At 40.4% G+C, this 13,902-nt stretch overlaps 1 protein-coding gene across 1 annotated transcript in view; it reads right to left on the bottom strand.

Moving 5' to 3' along the window:
- The window catches only part of DNAJC3 (DnaJ heat shock protein family (Hsp40) member C3), a 28,267-nt gene extending 14,700 nt beyond the window's left edge, over nucleotides 1-13,567 (bottom strand). The window contains exons 1-4 of the mRNA XM_015819230.1: nucleotides 13,406-13,567; nucleotides 8,178-8,288; nucleotides 5,960-6,084; nucleotides 4,449-4,523 (exon numbers count right to left, since the gene is read on the bottom strand). Coding sequence (XP_015674716.1) covers nucleotides 4,449-4,523; nucleotides 5,960-6,084; nucleotides 8,178-8,288; nucleotides 13,406-13,487 — 393 coding nt within the window. The 5' untranslated portion in view covers nucleotides 13,488-13,567. The remainder of the gene's footprint in view (nucleotides 1-4,448; nucleotides 4,524-5,959; nucleotides 6,085-8,177; nucleotides 8,289-13,405) is intronic.
- Nucleotides 13,568-13,902: the final 335 nt, after the last annotated feature.

The raw sequence follows: 13,902 nt of genomic DNA, 5'->3' as shown, positions 1-13,902 counted from the left end.
AAACCCAGAACAAAGCAAAGCCATTAGTTGTAATTTCCCAGTCTAGGACTCCCTCAAGACCAGATGCAGCCCATTTGCCTGCACGAGGAATGTATAATTTCTTGGCTGGACAAGCTCAAATGTCTTGCTCCTGGAAGGGGACAATTCACCGCAGGAGGGTTGGCGCAGCAGGTTGACCCAGCCGACTGGATGCAGGATGAGTCACCTCAGTCAACTGGACGTGGGGATAACTTGCCACCACAGGACAATTTGGAGGAAGCGGAGAGGGGAAAAGGCACTTCCCCCTAACCAGAAGAAACATCAGCTCTAGCCTGGTTGATGGAACACAGGGAGGAGAAATGCCACCGCAGGACAATTTGGATGAAGAGGAGAAAGTAAGAGGCACTTCCTTCCCCAATCAAGCTGATTGGACTATAATTTTCTGGATCCATTTTCTTCCTCTTTTTATAGCTTGCTAGCACATCAGCTCTTTTCTAGTCTTCTGGTAATTCCCCTGTGTTACAGGGGCTTTGAGCAAATACATCCAGTTGCTCCGAGATTACATCTGCCAGCTTCTTCAGAATGCTGGTCCAGGTGATTTGTACTTATCCAGGGAGGATAGGTATTCTCTTACTATTTCGTTGTCTATTTTAACGGGTATCTGTTCCACCTTCCTCAGTGCAGCTTTTGATACTTGGGTCTATTTCTTAATTTCATGTAAAACAGATGCAAAGAAGGAATTAAAGCAGTTCTGCTTTCTCCCTGCTGTCTTTTACCTTCTTGCCATCTGCTCCTATTACCGAACCTGTCGTTTCCTTGACTTTCTTCTTTCCTTACATATTGAAAGAAGTGTTTTTCCAGTTATTTTTGGCATTACCTGCCTATCTTAGCTCATTCTGGGCCTTCACTTTCCTGACTCCTCCCTTGCAGATATGGGTATTTGCTGATATTCTGTTTTAGTTATGTTCCCCTCTTTCCATTCTTTTTTTTATATTTGATCTTTTTGTCCCTTAATTTGTCAGAGCTCTTTGTGCAACCATGGTGTGGAATAAGAATAAAATTTTGGCTGGTTTCACTGGTCTTAAAACCTACATCACCTAATTTGAATGGGGGTATGCACTAGAAGCAAAACCATTCTGATCTCGTCCAAACTTCAATTATGTCCCCCTGCCTGCAATAGACTGGTTTCTCAGACCAGAATTTCTTGGAATTTGAGGAGTTTGCATCAGACTTGACCTTTCAATTTCCTATTCAGTTTTGATTTTAATGCCAGACAGGGTCTTGATGACAAATTCCTACTCTTACATTTTGATGCACCAAAGTTTGTGTCTGTCAAGCTCCTTTCAACTTTGCCCTCACCACTCTAAAGATAAAAACCTAACAACAGAAGGCTGGAGACTGACTCCTTTAGCAATTGGTTATGATCTAAGGACTTTAAATGGCTCAATTCCTGGTAATTCAGGAGGAGAATCCACTTTCTAGGCATCCAAAGAGTCCAATACCATCAACTACACATCAGTATTATGTTCAATATACTACCCATTGGCAGAACTGATTTTGAAGTAGATTTTCACCAAACAGAGATAATTTCCTTTTACTCTAGTTATTTCCTCATAACTGTATATTAGGTGATCCCAAAAAAGTACTGTGGGAATTTCCCAGCTGATAACCCTTCTGAAGCATCATCACTTAAACAGTCCATTGTGCTAGCAAAAGATGTCCATGAAGTTCTAAAAGCTTACTATCAATTATTAAAGCTTTCATAAGAGCAACATAAAAGCAGTTCTCTTCACGTAATTTTAAAAACAAGCCCTCAAAACCCTGGTTTAACATGTATCCTTGTTAAAGGCCATACACATGGGCTAATTGCTGAGCACCCAAAATGCAATCGTGTGACTACAGAGGGCTGGGGACGGCATCAGAACTTCAAATCCAGTTTATAGCCAAATCCTGGCTTATGTTACATTTGTTAGGAAAAGAACAAGTCAACGACTGCAGCTCATATGTACACTAAAACGCTAAACATTTCTGGACTGAAAACATTTTAACTAAGCTGTTTGTGCTAACAGTGGTTACTTAAAACATTTAGGATGGCAAAGAAAGAATAAATCATGCCATTCAATTAAGTCCATTTCCTTCCTCTCCTGTTGGGAGAGGAATCCATGGGACAAGGGGGCAAGTGACCCATGTGCCCACCTATCGAGTCCTTCCCAAGCACCTGGGATAAGCAGATATTGATGTCTGATGATGTTAGAGGTATCATCACAAGTTATAAGCCAGTGATGGCGAACCTTTTAGAGACCGAGTGCCCAAAAACTGGCCCCGGCCCCGCTCCACCCCTGCCCTGCCCCTGCTCCGCCCCCACACTGTCTGCCCACAGGGCCACTCACCACCTCCAGGGCCCGCCACAGATTGCCCAGGCAGCCCAGCAGTGCCATGGCGGCCACGCCCTCTGCCCACGCCCCGCATCAACTGTGCGCGATGGGGCGTGAGGGCAGAGTCTTGTCTACACTGCCTGGCTGCCATGTCCTTGACTGCGCTGCTCCGCATGGGTCACGCTCAGGGGCAACTCCTAGGGAGGCTGCTGGTGAGGAGGGGGTTGTGGGGGGAGGCGAGGCTGGGGCAATGGAATGTGTGCCCACAGAGCGGGCTCAGAATGCCACCACTGTTATAAGCTGTCCCAAGTAAAGCTGCCTTTTGCAATTGACTAATGTTTTTGTCAATGCTAATAGTGTTCAGGTGGTTATTTTTTCTATAGTGTTATTATTATTGTTGTTATTATTAAATTTATAAATTATATAACATTTTATGTAATAAATATTGGAGTGATAAAAGAAAAATAATAATTATTGTTCATTTTTACACTAGGGGAAATGCAATCTTAATAAAGCTAGCCCTCAAGGACAAACTTTGCTGGCCTCTAGTGGAACAGCACAAAATAGATTGTTTTCTCAATTGTAGCTGTAGGAATAATTCTCAAGAGAAGCTCTTGTTCTCCAAGTGATGGGATAAAAGGGGAAAAAACAACTAGAAACTCTTCTGCCAGCCAGCTAACAATTGCTGTGAGGCTGAGCCCCTGCCCCCCTTTTAAAACCAACCCTGCACTGGCCAGTCCATAGCAGATCAATTGGCAATCCATTTGAATTATGACTTTGATGTATAAAAGACACAATGCAGGCCTGCTCCGTATTTTTCTATAAGGAATGGAGCTTCTACAAACAACTCTGAAAACAAATAGAAAAATTCCCTTTGAAATATATTCAAAATAACTCTCTCCTGATGATGTATTTTTTAAAATATTGCCACCTGGGAAGCTTAAGTAAATAGCTGGGCGCCCATTTTCAAATCCATAGTTTCTTAATTTTATTTTTCTAAATAGTCTAATTGTACCTGAAATATACTGGGCTGCAATTTAGCAAGATATTATTCTAGTTTTCTCATTAAAGCTTTTATATATCTTCTCGCTATACTAAGATTTGCTCTGTTAAGAAAAACCAAGTAAGTCGCATAATATTTAACAAATATTAAACAGGCAATCAAAATAATCTGTTCTTTTTTATTTCAAGGTGGAATGAGCAGTCTTTAGCTTCCTAATTATTTATTTTGAATTCTGAGCTCCAGTAAGGGCAGGATCAGGAGAAGAACCATTTTGACTGTTTTATATTGAGAAATGTTGAGTACGTGCAAAATATTCACATCAAAATTAGGCATGAGAATACTGGGAATGCAAAAGATATAAAGGAGTAAATAAAACAAAGAAACAAAAAAAGTGACCTGAAGAAAATTCATGACAAAGCAAAATCTCTTTATCAACTGTATCGATAATAAATTCTTCTTTTCTAAATGCAATACTATAAAAGTGTGCTGTATGGAAATAGCACAACCTAGGCTGCATTATCAGAGGGACAGAATCAAGATCACGCGAAGTGATACCGGTAGTACAGCTTTATAAGGCCTTGGTAAGACCACACTTGGAATACTGCATCCAATTATGGTCACCACAATATAAAAAAGATGTTGAGACTCAGGAAAGAGTGCAGAGAAGAGCAACAAAGATGATTAGGGGGCTGGAGGTTAAAACATATGAAGAATGGTTGCAAGAATTGGGTAGGTCTATTCTAGTGAAAAGAAGGACTAGGGGAGACATGATAGCAGTGTTGCAATATTTGAGGGGCTGCCACAAAGAAGAGGGGGTCAATCTATTTTCCAAAGCACTAAAAGGCAAGGAAAGAAACTGATAGAAACTAATCAAGAGAAGCAACCAAGAACTAAGGAGAAATTTCCTAACCGTGAGAACAATTGATCAGTGCAACGGCTTGCCTTCAGAAGTTGTGGGTGTTTCATCACTGAAGGATTTTAAGAAAAGACGCCATTTGTCTAAAATGGTATAAGGGTCTCCTGCTCAATGCTTAATATTCTTTTATCACAGCTGCTACTTCAATCACGCCTTGAGAAAGCACTTCACTTACCACGCCTTCAAAATCTTCTACAGCTTCATTCAACTTCCCCTGCTTAAGCAGCAGATGGCCTCTTTGTAGTCGTGCCTAAAAAAAAAGGTAATAGAAAAAACATCACTGTGATTAGAATGCCTGATTAATACTGGGGTATTCCAAAGCATAACTTTTAAAGGAGGTCTATAAATGGTCCAGATCTCCTTCCCTTCAGTAGTTCATGGGACAGGAGGGGCAAATAGGCAGGTTAGCGTAGCTCCTTAGAAATTAATACTGTAAATAGAACTGTTTAGAATAAGCAAAAAAGGACATTCACGTAAATTATCTTAAGTAAAATCATGGAGATATTATCTTACTTTGCCTGATTCATAATGTGCATGGCTTCTACACTTTCTAGTTACATATTTTAGCAATAATTTTTAAAAGTATTTATTAGACTCATTTGCAGTCCATCTTGCATAGAGGTAACTCTGGGTGGCTTACAAACATTAAATATTTAACATATAACATTATTATATCTAAATCAAAAGGGTATCATAGCAAATGCAGGAACAATTTAATCATTTTCTTTTAAACAAAGGATTTACAAGTGAATGCATCCTGCATATGATTACTTTGAAATTCCCTCAAAGTATAGTCTTATTGAAACTCCAAGATAAATGTCAAAATCATTACTGCTGAGAGAAAAAATATTTCTGATTAGAGACATAAGGGGTCAAAAAAGTCAACATGGCAGCTGCACGATCAAAGTCTTGCTCCATTTTTACCTGCAGTATAGCCACCAACCTGATTTTTTAAAACATATCCACACAAAAATGTCTGCGCTTGTGATGATAGAATTATTGTATGCTACTCTAAAAAAAAAAACAATCTAGATCACCATTTGAATATTAGATAAGATCCAAATCTAAAAATATAGCTGTCAGCAATAAAATTTCTAAATATTGAGATAAAGGGCAATATCTCCACGATTCAATTTTAAAAAGTGTTACTTCATTATTCAACTATTTTATAGCATCAGTATTGTTTCTAAAAATATACACCTCCCAAGCACTAGATATATTATAATTATTGTTGATATAGTGTCATCAAGATAAATAGTGCTGTATGTCACATTACAATGGCGAAAGGCTACTTAAGAATCTAAAAAGGATTTAAGAATCCATCCGCACATATTTTCAGCAATTTGTAGCTATGCCAAAAACTTTGTCCCCAAATCTTCAAGGGTATTAATATTCCTCGAAGTAATCAGAGCAAATTCACATGCTGAATTAGTACTATGAAAATCCTGTCTCCCCAGCTAGAATTTCAGCCTATATTTAATCTCCCCAAGTGGTATAATTGAGGTTTTCTGTTAGATTATACCACTTACTAAAAAAGAAAGACAGACTGACTCCCATTTAAAAGGCAACAGCAGTATGCATAGAACATCTATCAAAGCCCAGTCTGATTTTAAAGGCTTTACAAAAAATGAAGACCAAAAGCCATTTCCAGTCACCCCAAAGGAATCTTTAGAAAGTACTGCTTACTGATGTGAAATCCTGCTTTAATTCAACTACCCTGCTTAAATCATGAATGGCAGCTTTTGATTTGCCCATGGCTAGATATACTGTGGCTCTTCTGTAATAAGCAAGGTAGTTATCAGCATCTCCTTCTGCAAGAAAAAAAAAGTAGCAATCAGAACATAGCCTTAAGTCAGCCAAAGCTTTGGAGGGAATGGAGCAAGCAACAAGGAAGAATACAATTTGTGTGTGTGTTTGTGTGTGACATTGCATATAACTCAATGAAGGAATATTTCCAACAATGTAGGCACTGTAATGAAATTTTAACAGCAGTATGCATAGAACATCTATCAAACCCCAGTCTGATTTTAAAGGCTTTACAAAAGTGGATATTTAAGGAAGTTGAGCCCCAGCATGCTACAGCTTCTAATCTCTAACTACAGACTCACATATGTGGAAAATTACTTTACAATTTGGTTTTAGATTCTACATCTTTCCCTTGCTGAAGACCAAATAACTGGTCAGTAAGGGAACATTCTTTTCACCATCCCTGCTATTAAGACTTTAACATGTAGCTGACAGAAACATACCAGCCTTTTCACTTAATTCCTGTTTGAGAAGTTAGAATATTTTGGATCTGTAAACCAAATATAAAAACATTCATTCAGCAATTACAATTCTCAGCAAGAATAAGTTTCTCAACCCCTAATTTTAATATCATACTTGTATTATCTAGGGGAACAGTTAATAAAATATATAAGCCCACCAATGATCCTAGTCTTTCCTTAACTCTAACTCAATCACAACTTTACAAATGGTTTAGTTTAGTGGGCTATACAAACTCAGCTAATAAACTGTTGTTCCCCCCCAAAAAACCCATACTTAATCAACAATGGAAAACGTTTATTTTCTTGTATCTACTTCTTAATACATAAACAAAGGTTTGTAGATATTACAAGAGACAGTTAGAACTCTCCTTCCTGTATCTTATTCCCCTTGCAGTTTACCAGACCTTTTTTTCTATTTCTCATCTCTGTTCTGCTAAAGACTGGAGTTGCAAATGGAGAAAATGGTTGAAGCACCCAACAGCAGAGAAGAATGATAGAATGGCAGTGACTCAACATCACACGCCTGTGCAATTTTCCAAATGAGGGTCTATTATACCTATTTTCTCCTACAACAACATATGGGGTAAGCATGCTGGCTAGAGCATTCTGGATGCTTAAGTCTACATATCTTAAAGTTGCCAGGGTTGAGAAACTCTGGTCTAATATATCACCAAGACCTATTATCTATTTTCTCAAAATCCCAAAAATGGCGTATTGCATTTCAGAAAATTCCAACTGAATGTTAGAAGAATCTTCTAACAATAAGGAAATTTCAACAGTGGAGCTGACACTGAACTCTTTCACTAGAAGTTAGTGAAGGCAGTTTGAAATTACGGTATTCCTTGACATTTATCGGGCAAGGGAAAAAAGCTAGAATTAGACTGAAATTGTTACAAGAATCTAAAGAAAATGGAGGCTTTGGACTCCCGGACTGGGTCTTATATTACCAAGCATGTGCATTAACATGGTTAAAGAAATGGATTACCCTTAGACATAAAAGATTATTATACTTAGAAGGGCATGACTTACAATTGGGATTGCACGCTTTTCTATGGTATGGAAAAAACAAAATTCATAGATACTTTCAAAATCATTATATAAGAAATGCTTAATTTTTGATATGGGAAAAGATAAAAGTGAAAATTTATATGAAAATTCCAAGGTGGCTTTCAACAATGGAAGTCTTCGCTCACCCAAATTTAATTAATCCTGAGAAAATTGTAACTTACAAAGATATCTTGAATATGGAAGGAAATTTAAAAACTAAAGAAGAGTTGGAAAATCAGGGCATCGATTTATCATGGTGGCCTCATTTGCAAATATAAATGAGATATGAGAAAGATAACAAATATATGGTTTTTATAAAGAGCAGGGTTTGATCAGGTATTATTATCAGACGAAAAACTGATTAAGAAATTGTATAATTTTTTGTTAAGCTTAAAGATGGAAGATGAACAAGTAAAAGAAACAATGATAACATGGGCTAAAAATTTTGGGCACAATATAGAGTTAGAAAACTGGCAAAATCTCTGGGAAACAAACTATAAAATAACAATGGCAACTGCATATAAAGAAAATTTATATAAAATGTTTTATAGATGGCACCTACTATCGACCAACGGTCTCCAGGTACGTACCTATGGCAGCATGGAAATGCGACAAAGCATCTGCCAGCTGCCCAGCTGCCAGCAGCTTTTTTCCCAATTCAAGCTGCTTTTCTACTTCTGCATTTATGCCACATTGTACTCCTGAAGGAAGAAAAAGAACAACTAAGGTTTTTCTATTTTCTGCATTTCCCCAAAAAATGGAAATTAAAAAACAACCAATTATCTACCATGCCCTATCTAGCTCTGCCTGTGACCATCCTGAGGTTCCTGGTCTTCCCTCTCAGCTCTCTCCACATCTTGGTCCCTCCTCCCAGGCCAAGTCATGCAATCAATAGATAGAATCAACATATAAGCAAGCCACAATAACCCATCCTGTCCCATGGGGACCCAACCATCCTGGCACTCGGTTAGCTCGGGGGCCCAAGCTCTTCTAGGGAAAGAACAGCTGCTATACAGTACATGGAAAAGCAGAAGGCATAAATTTAAAACTAAATTAACATAACTAGTATAAACATTCAGGAAACAAATCAAATTAAAATATACATTGACTGAAATGGCTTCAGACTGAATTATAAAATACAATAGAACAAATAATTCTGCCCCTAAAATAATAGTCACTTTGTTATATAAAATTCATTATTTCAGTGAAAAACCAATACTAACGAACATACATATCTATAGATCTAAACAAGTTACATCAAAATAGAACAGAGGAAGTTAGGAAACAATCTTTATTTCTTTTTTTATTTTTTGATCTTCCACTGGTTTTCAAATGCAAAGTACCATACTGAAGCGAGAATAACTTTTTTCTTTTTTAAATGCTCAACAAATTCAATAAGCTCCAATTGTCAATGTAATTTTCTTTTCCATTTCATGTACCATGGATAGAAAAAACTCTGGAAGCCGTATTACATCAGCATTATCAAGAAATTTTTTACCAGTGCTATCCAGTATGTGCTAGCTTTACAATGGAAAAAATATTGTGTATATAAAGAAAAATGAATCTCTTCTCATCTACAATCTGAAGTGCCCACATACCAATTCTGAACTCATTGATTAAAAGTTCATCAGATATGAACTCCTCTATCTAAATGTTAATGGAATCCTTGCATCCCTTCAAATTTATCAGTAAATTAGAGTATTCAATTGTGATAGAAGAGAAAAATGATTAAAGTTGTGAGATATATTTAATCAATAACAATAATAGACTTGGAAGGGACCTTTGAGGTCTTCTAGTCTAACCCCCTGCTCAGGCAGGAAACCCTATACCAGTGGTGGCGAACCTATGGCACGAGTGCCAAAGGCAGCACTCGGAGCCCTCTCTATGGGCACACGTGCCGTCGCCCCAGCTCCGCCTCCCCCCACAGGCTCCTCCACACCAGCAGCCCCCTCGGAAGAGAGACACTCCCAGGCATGGCCCCCCTGGAGCAGCGCAGCCAAGAACATGGTAGCCGGGCAGTGGGGACAAGACTCCGCCCTTGCGCCCCGTCGCAAACAGATGATGCTGCGGGGCACGGGTGGAGGGCGTGGCCACCATGGCACAGCTGGGCCACCTGGGCGATCTGCGGTGGGCCATGGAGGTGGTGGGTGGCCCTGCGGGTGGGTGGGGGCGGGGCAGGGGTGGAGTGGAGTGGGGGCGGGGCAGGCGCAGTGTGGGGGTGGTGCAGTTTTGGGGCACTCGGTCTCTAAAAGGTTCGCCATCACTGGAAATGGTTGTCCAGTCTTCTTAAAAACTTCCAGTGTTGGAGCATTCACAACTTCTGGAGGCAGGTTGTTCCACTGATTAATTGTTCTAACTGTCAGGAAATTTCTCCTTAATTCTAGGTTGCTTCTCTCTTTGGTTAGTTTCCATGTTACTTCTTGTCCTGCCTTCAGGTGCTTTGGAGAATAGTTTGACTCCCTCTTTTTGGAACACTGCTATCATGTCACCCCTAGTCTTTCTCTTCATTAAACTAGACATACCCAATTCCAGCAACCATTCCTTATATGTTTTAGCCTCCAGTCCCCTAATTATCTTTGTTGCTCTTCTCTGTACTCTTTCTAGAGTCTCAACATCTTTTTTACATCGTGGTGACCAAAACTGGATGCAGTATTCCAAGTGTGGCCTTACCAAGGCATTGTAAAGTGGTATTAACACTTCACGTGATCTTGATTCTATCCCTCTGTTAATGCAGCGTAGCACTGTGTTGGCCTTTTTGGCAGCTGCAGCACACTGCTGGCTCATATTTAAGAGGCTGTCCACTAGGACTCCAAGATCCCTCTCGCAGTTACTACTAATGAGATACATTTACTTTTAATACTATTTGATTAAGTCAATTTTAATTTAAATCTTCATAACTTTATGAAATATAGTCTCTCAACAATCAAGGCCAAGATATAAATGACATAATTTGAATCATAGGGCTGGAAGGGACCTTAGAGGTCTTCTAGTCCAACTCCGTGCCCAAGGCAAGAGTTCAGATAAATGTCTGTCTAATCTTTTCTTGAAAATCTCCAGCAATGGAGCGCCCATAACTTCGGGGGCAAGCTGTTCCATTGGTTAATTATTCACATCATCAGGAAGTTTCTCCTTAGTTCCAGGTGGAATCTCTCTTTAATGAACCGAACTGAACTGAATGTTTAATATAGTCTATATTTCAGGAAAACAAAAAACTAGGAATTATTTATTTACTTAAATATGTATAAGCCATTTTTTAAGGTCAAAGCATATTTTTAAAATAAAATTCAACAGAATAAACATACATTAGTACCTATGGTAAAAGGAAACAGTCCATATTTCTGAACTCAAAAAGATAGCACTGTGTTATTAAGTTATTGCAGGATAAAATATATTTTCACAAACAAATCAAAACACCTGCAACCCATGCTATCCTACAGCTATGGGGAGCCATTGCACAAAAAGGAGAGAGCAAATAAGAGACCAAACTTTCAAATACTGTAAAAATATTGAGAATGCTACAACTTCGTACATACATTTGCAATTATGCAACTATATTTATTTGCATACAGCCAGTGAACAAAAGTTTTTTTAAACTTAATTCTAAGGCCGCCCAATTCTCTGACAGCATACAGTAAAAATATGCAATACAATTAAAATTAAAACACAAAATACCCTGCTGCTAGAGCAGGGGTTCCCAACCTATGGTCCGCGGCCTCTTAGCCTGCAGGCCACGGAAACAGCTGACCGATGTGCACATGTGTGGGCGTGCATTACCCCCACTCGTGCTAGTGCCCGCGACCCTATTTGCGCATGCACACATGCACAAATCGGGATGCTACCGCAGGGCATGTGTCTACAGCCCATTTGCACCAGCGCGAATGGGCCACTAGCCGCCATGGAGGGTGCGTGGCTGTTTGTGCATGTGCACAGCACCAGCGCGAACGGGGCTGCTAGTGCCGTGCCAGTTTGCGTGGCCCCATGCACACGCTCACCAATTTTGAAGTTGCTCTCCTTCCCTCCGGTCCTCGAGCCCAGAAAGGCTGGCGACCTCTGTGCTAGAGGAATGGCAACCATTAAACCCTCAAATATGACCTGCCACCCACTCAAGCCCAAGCTTGGGGAAACAGTCACATTTTTAGAACCCTTTTGATCGTGGTCAACCCCCACAGTTTGTGGACCGGCACTGGTCCGCAGCACACCAGCAACTGGGCTGCCCAAACAAACGAAGCCCCATCTGTGGGATGCAGGCAGCATGCAAAACCACATCCCCTCCAGTCCGCGGAAAAACCTTTGTCCATGGAAACGGTCCCTGGTGCTCAAAAGGTTGGGGGCCACTGCTTTAAAGCCTTTCATGACATGGGTCCAGGCTACATGAAGGACCGTCTCATCCCACTGGGAGTGGCCCAACCCATCTATGCCAGCATGCTTGTGGGTCCCATCGGCCAGGGTATTTCGGCTGGCAGGATCTAGATTCTAGAAGAACCTTTTCTGCCCTTGCGCCTGTCCTTTGCAACATCTTACCCTCCCCTCCAGAGTGAGGTCTTTACCTTCTATAATGATTTAAAGATCTGGCTGTACCAGTTGACTTGGGGTTCCTATGAAGAGGTTTCACATTGGCGGTAGTTGATAGATTAATAAGAGATACTACACCTTCCTTTTCATCATACTCCCTCCCCATCTTTTTAGCTAGGTTGATTTTTCATAGTATTGTATTTGAATTATTAAGCTTCATAGTTCTCTTTTAATATTGTAAGCCGCTCAGAGTTACTGTGCGGTAAAATGGGTGGCTTATAAATTTTACAAATAAACGAATCTATCTGGTAGTGATGCTGTCTATCCCATAATTTTTCTGTTTTACCAAGAAATAAGTTGTGGTCTACTTTGTCAAATGCCTTATTGAACTCCATGTGTACTACTATACCCACAATATTTTGTTGGTCCAGCAAATGGTCGATTTAATTATTTGGGAAACTTGGGCAGATTTCAGCAAAGCAGACAATAGGCATTTACCAGTTCATGGGCTGAATTCCTAAACACAATTCAGGAAAAGTAAAAACCACTGAGTAAATAAGCACAGCTTGCATGTAAGCTACAACATTTTAATTTTAGAATAATGGTCCTGGGACTATGCTGGCAAATGCCAACTTTCCAAGGACCACCTAGTTTCATGAGAGCAGTAAAAGGATATTTTGAGCTTTTCCTGTAGGGACAGCACCTCCCTTGGGGGGAAAAGTTATTTCCCCCCTCTTCGGGAACCTTTTTAATATCATTCATTTAACACCACCCACCAAAAGTAGAACTGTTTAATATATTATACCAATGTTTTTCAACCTTGACAGATCGAAGATGTGTGGGTTTCAACACCCAGAATTCCCCATCCAGCGAGTATCTAATACTTAACTTTAATACTTAAATATGAATATTTAATTCAACATTTAGTATCTAATAACCAATTTAAAAATTTATCTAGCAGTATCTGGCTGGGGAATGAAGTCCACGCACCTTCACGTTGCCAAGGTTGAGAAACACTCGTTGAGTTCTCCCATTTCTTTCCAAGGGAGTTTCATTGTGGCCCTCCCTACAAGGCAGGCTGTAAACTTCCTGCCCCACGTTTGCAATCATCCTAAGCGAGACCATGTTTTTAGCTCTATATAGGAAGAAGGTTTATAATGCATGCACTTTATACCCGGTCAGCGGAGGGGATTTCTACCAGTTCCCCCCCCCACCCCACATACGCCTTCCTGCCTCCGCCCCGAGTCTCTTCTCTCGCCCAAGTAGCTAAACTTCCCAGATAATAATTGCCAAAACTTCCTCTCACCCTCATAGTGGAGATCCCAGAGCACCAACAGCAACGGAAGCGTCGAGCCAAGCTTGTTAATACAAGTCCGAGGAGAAACCATGACGGCCCGCAGACTCACGCGCGCAACCGCCGAACTCGCTCGGAAAGTTTACTTCGGAATTCTGAAACTCTTTAACATTCTAAACCAGGATCCCCGAGGGTGGGTCGTGGGAGCCTCTGATTGGCTGGCATGTCCGCCGTCCTGCCTCTTGCAAGGAGAACGTGGAGAGCAGGAGAGGCTACTGTCAAATGGCTCCGCCCTCTTTCGCCTGGGAGCGCGCGTTAAGGGCAAACGAAGCTGGGCTGACGAAACGGCGCCCTCACTTGGTTCCGAACGCGTCCCTGCTCGTTGGCGGCTGTGTAAAAAGCGGGGGAGGAACGATATTTCCGACTGGGAAAAAAAACCCCAAACCTTCACGGGATTATTTTTTAAAAAAAGTTCCCCAGGACAAGAGCATCTTGGCATTTCAAGAGAT

Source organism: Protobothrops mucrosquamatus, unplaced genomic scaffold (genome assembly GCF_001527695.2).
Source record: "Protobothrops mucrosquamatus isolate PMUCROS unplaced genomic scaffold, P.Mucros_1.0 scaffold876, whole genome shotgun sequence".
NCBI classification, from domain to species: Eukaryota; Metazoa; Chordata; class Lepidosauria; order Squamata; family Viperidae; genus Protobothrops; species Protobothrops mucrosquamatus.
The sequence above is the reverse complement of the archived record's forward strand: the minus strand, read 5'-3'. Positions and strand labels throughout refer to the sequence as shown.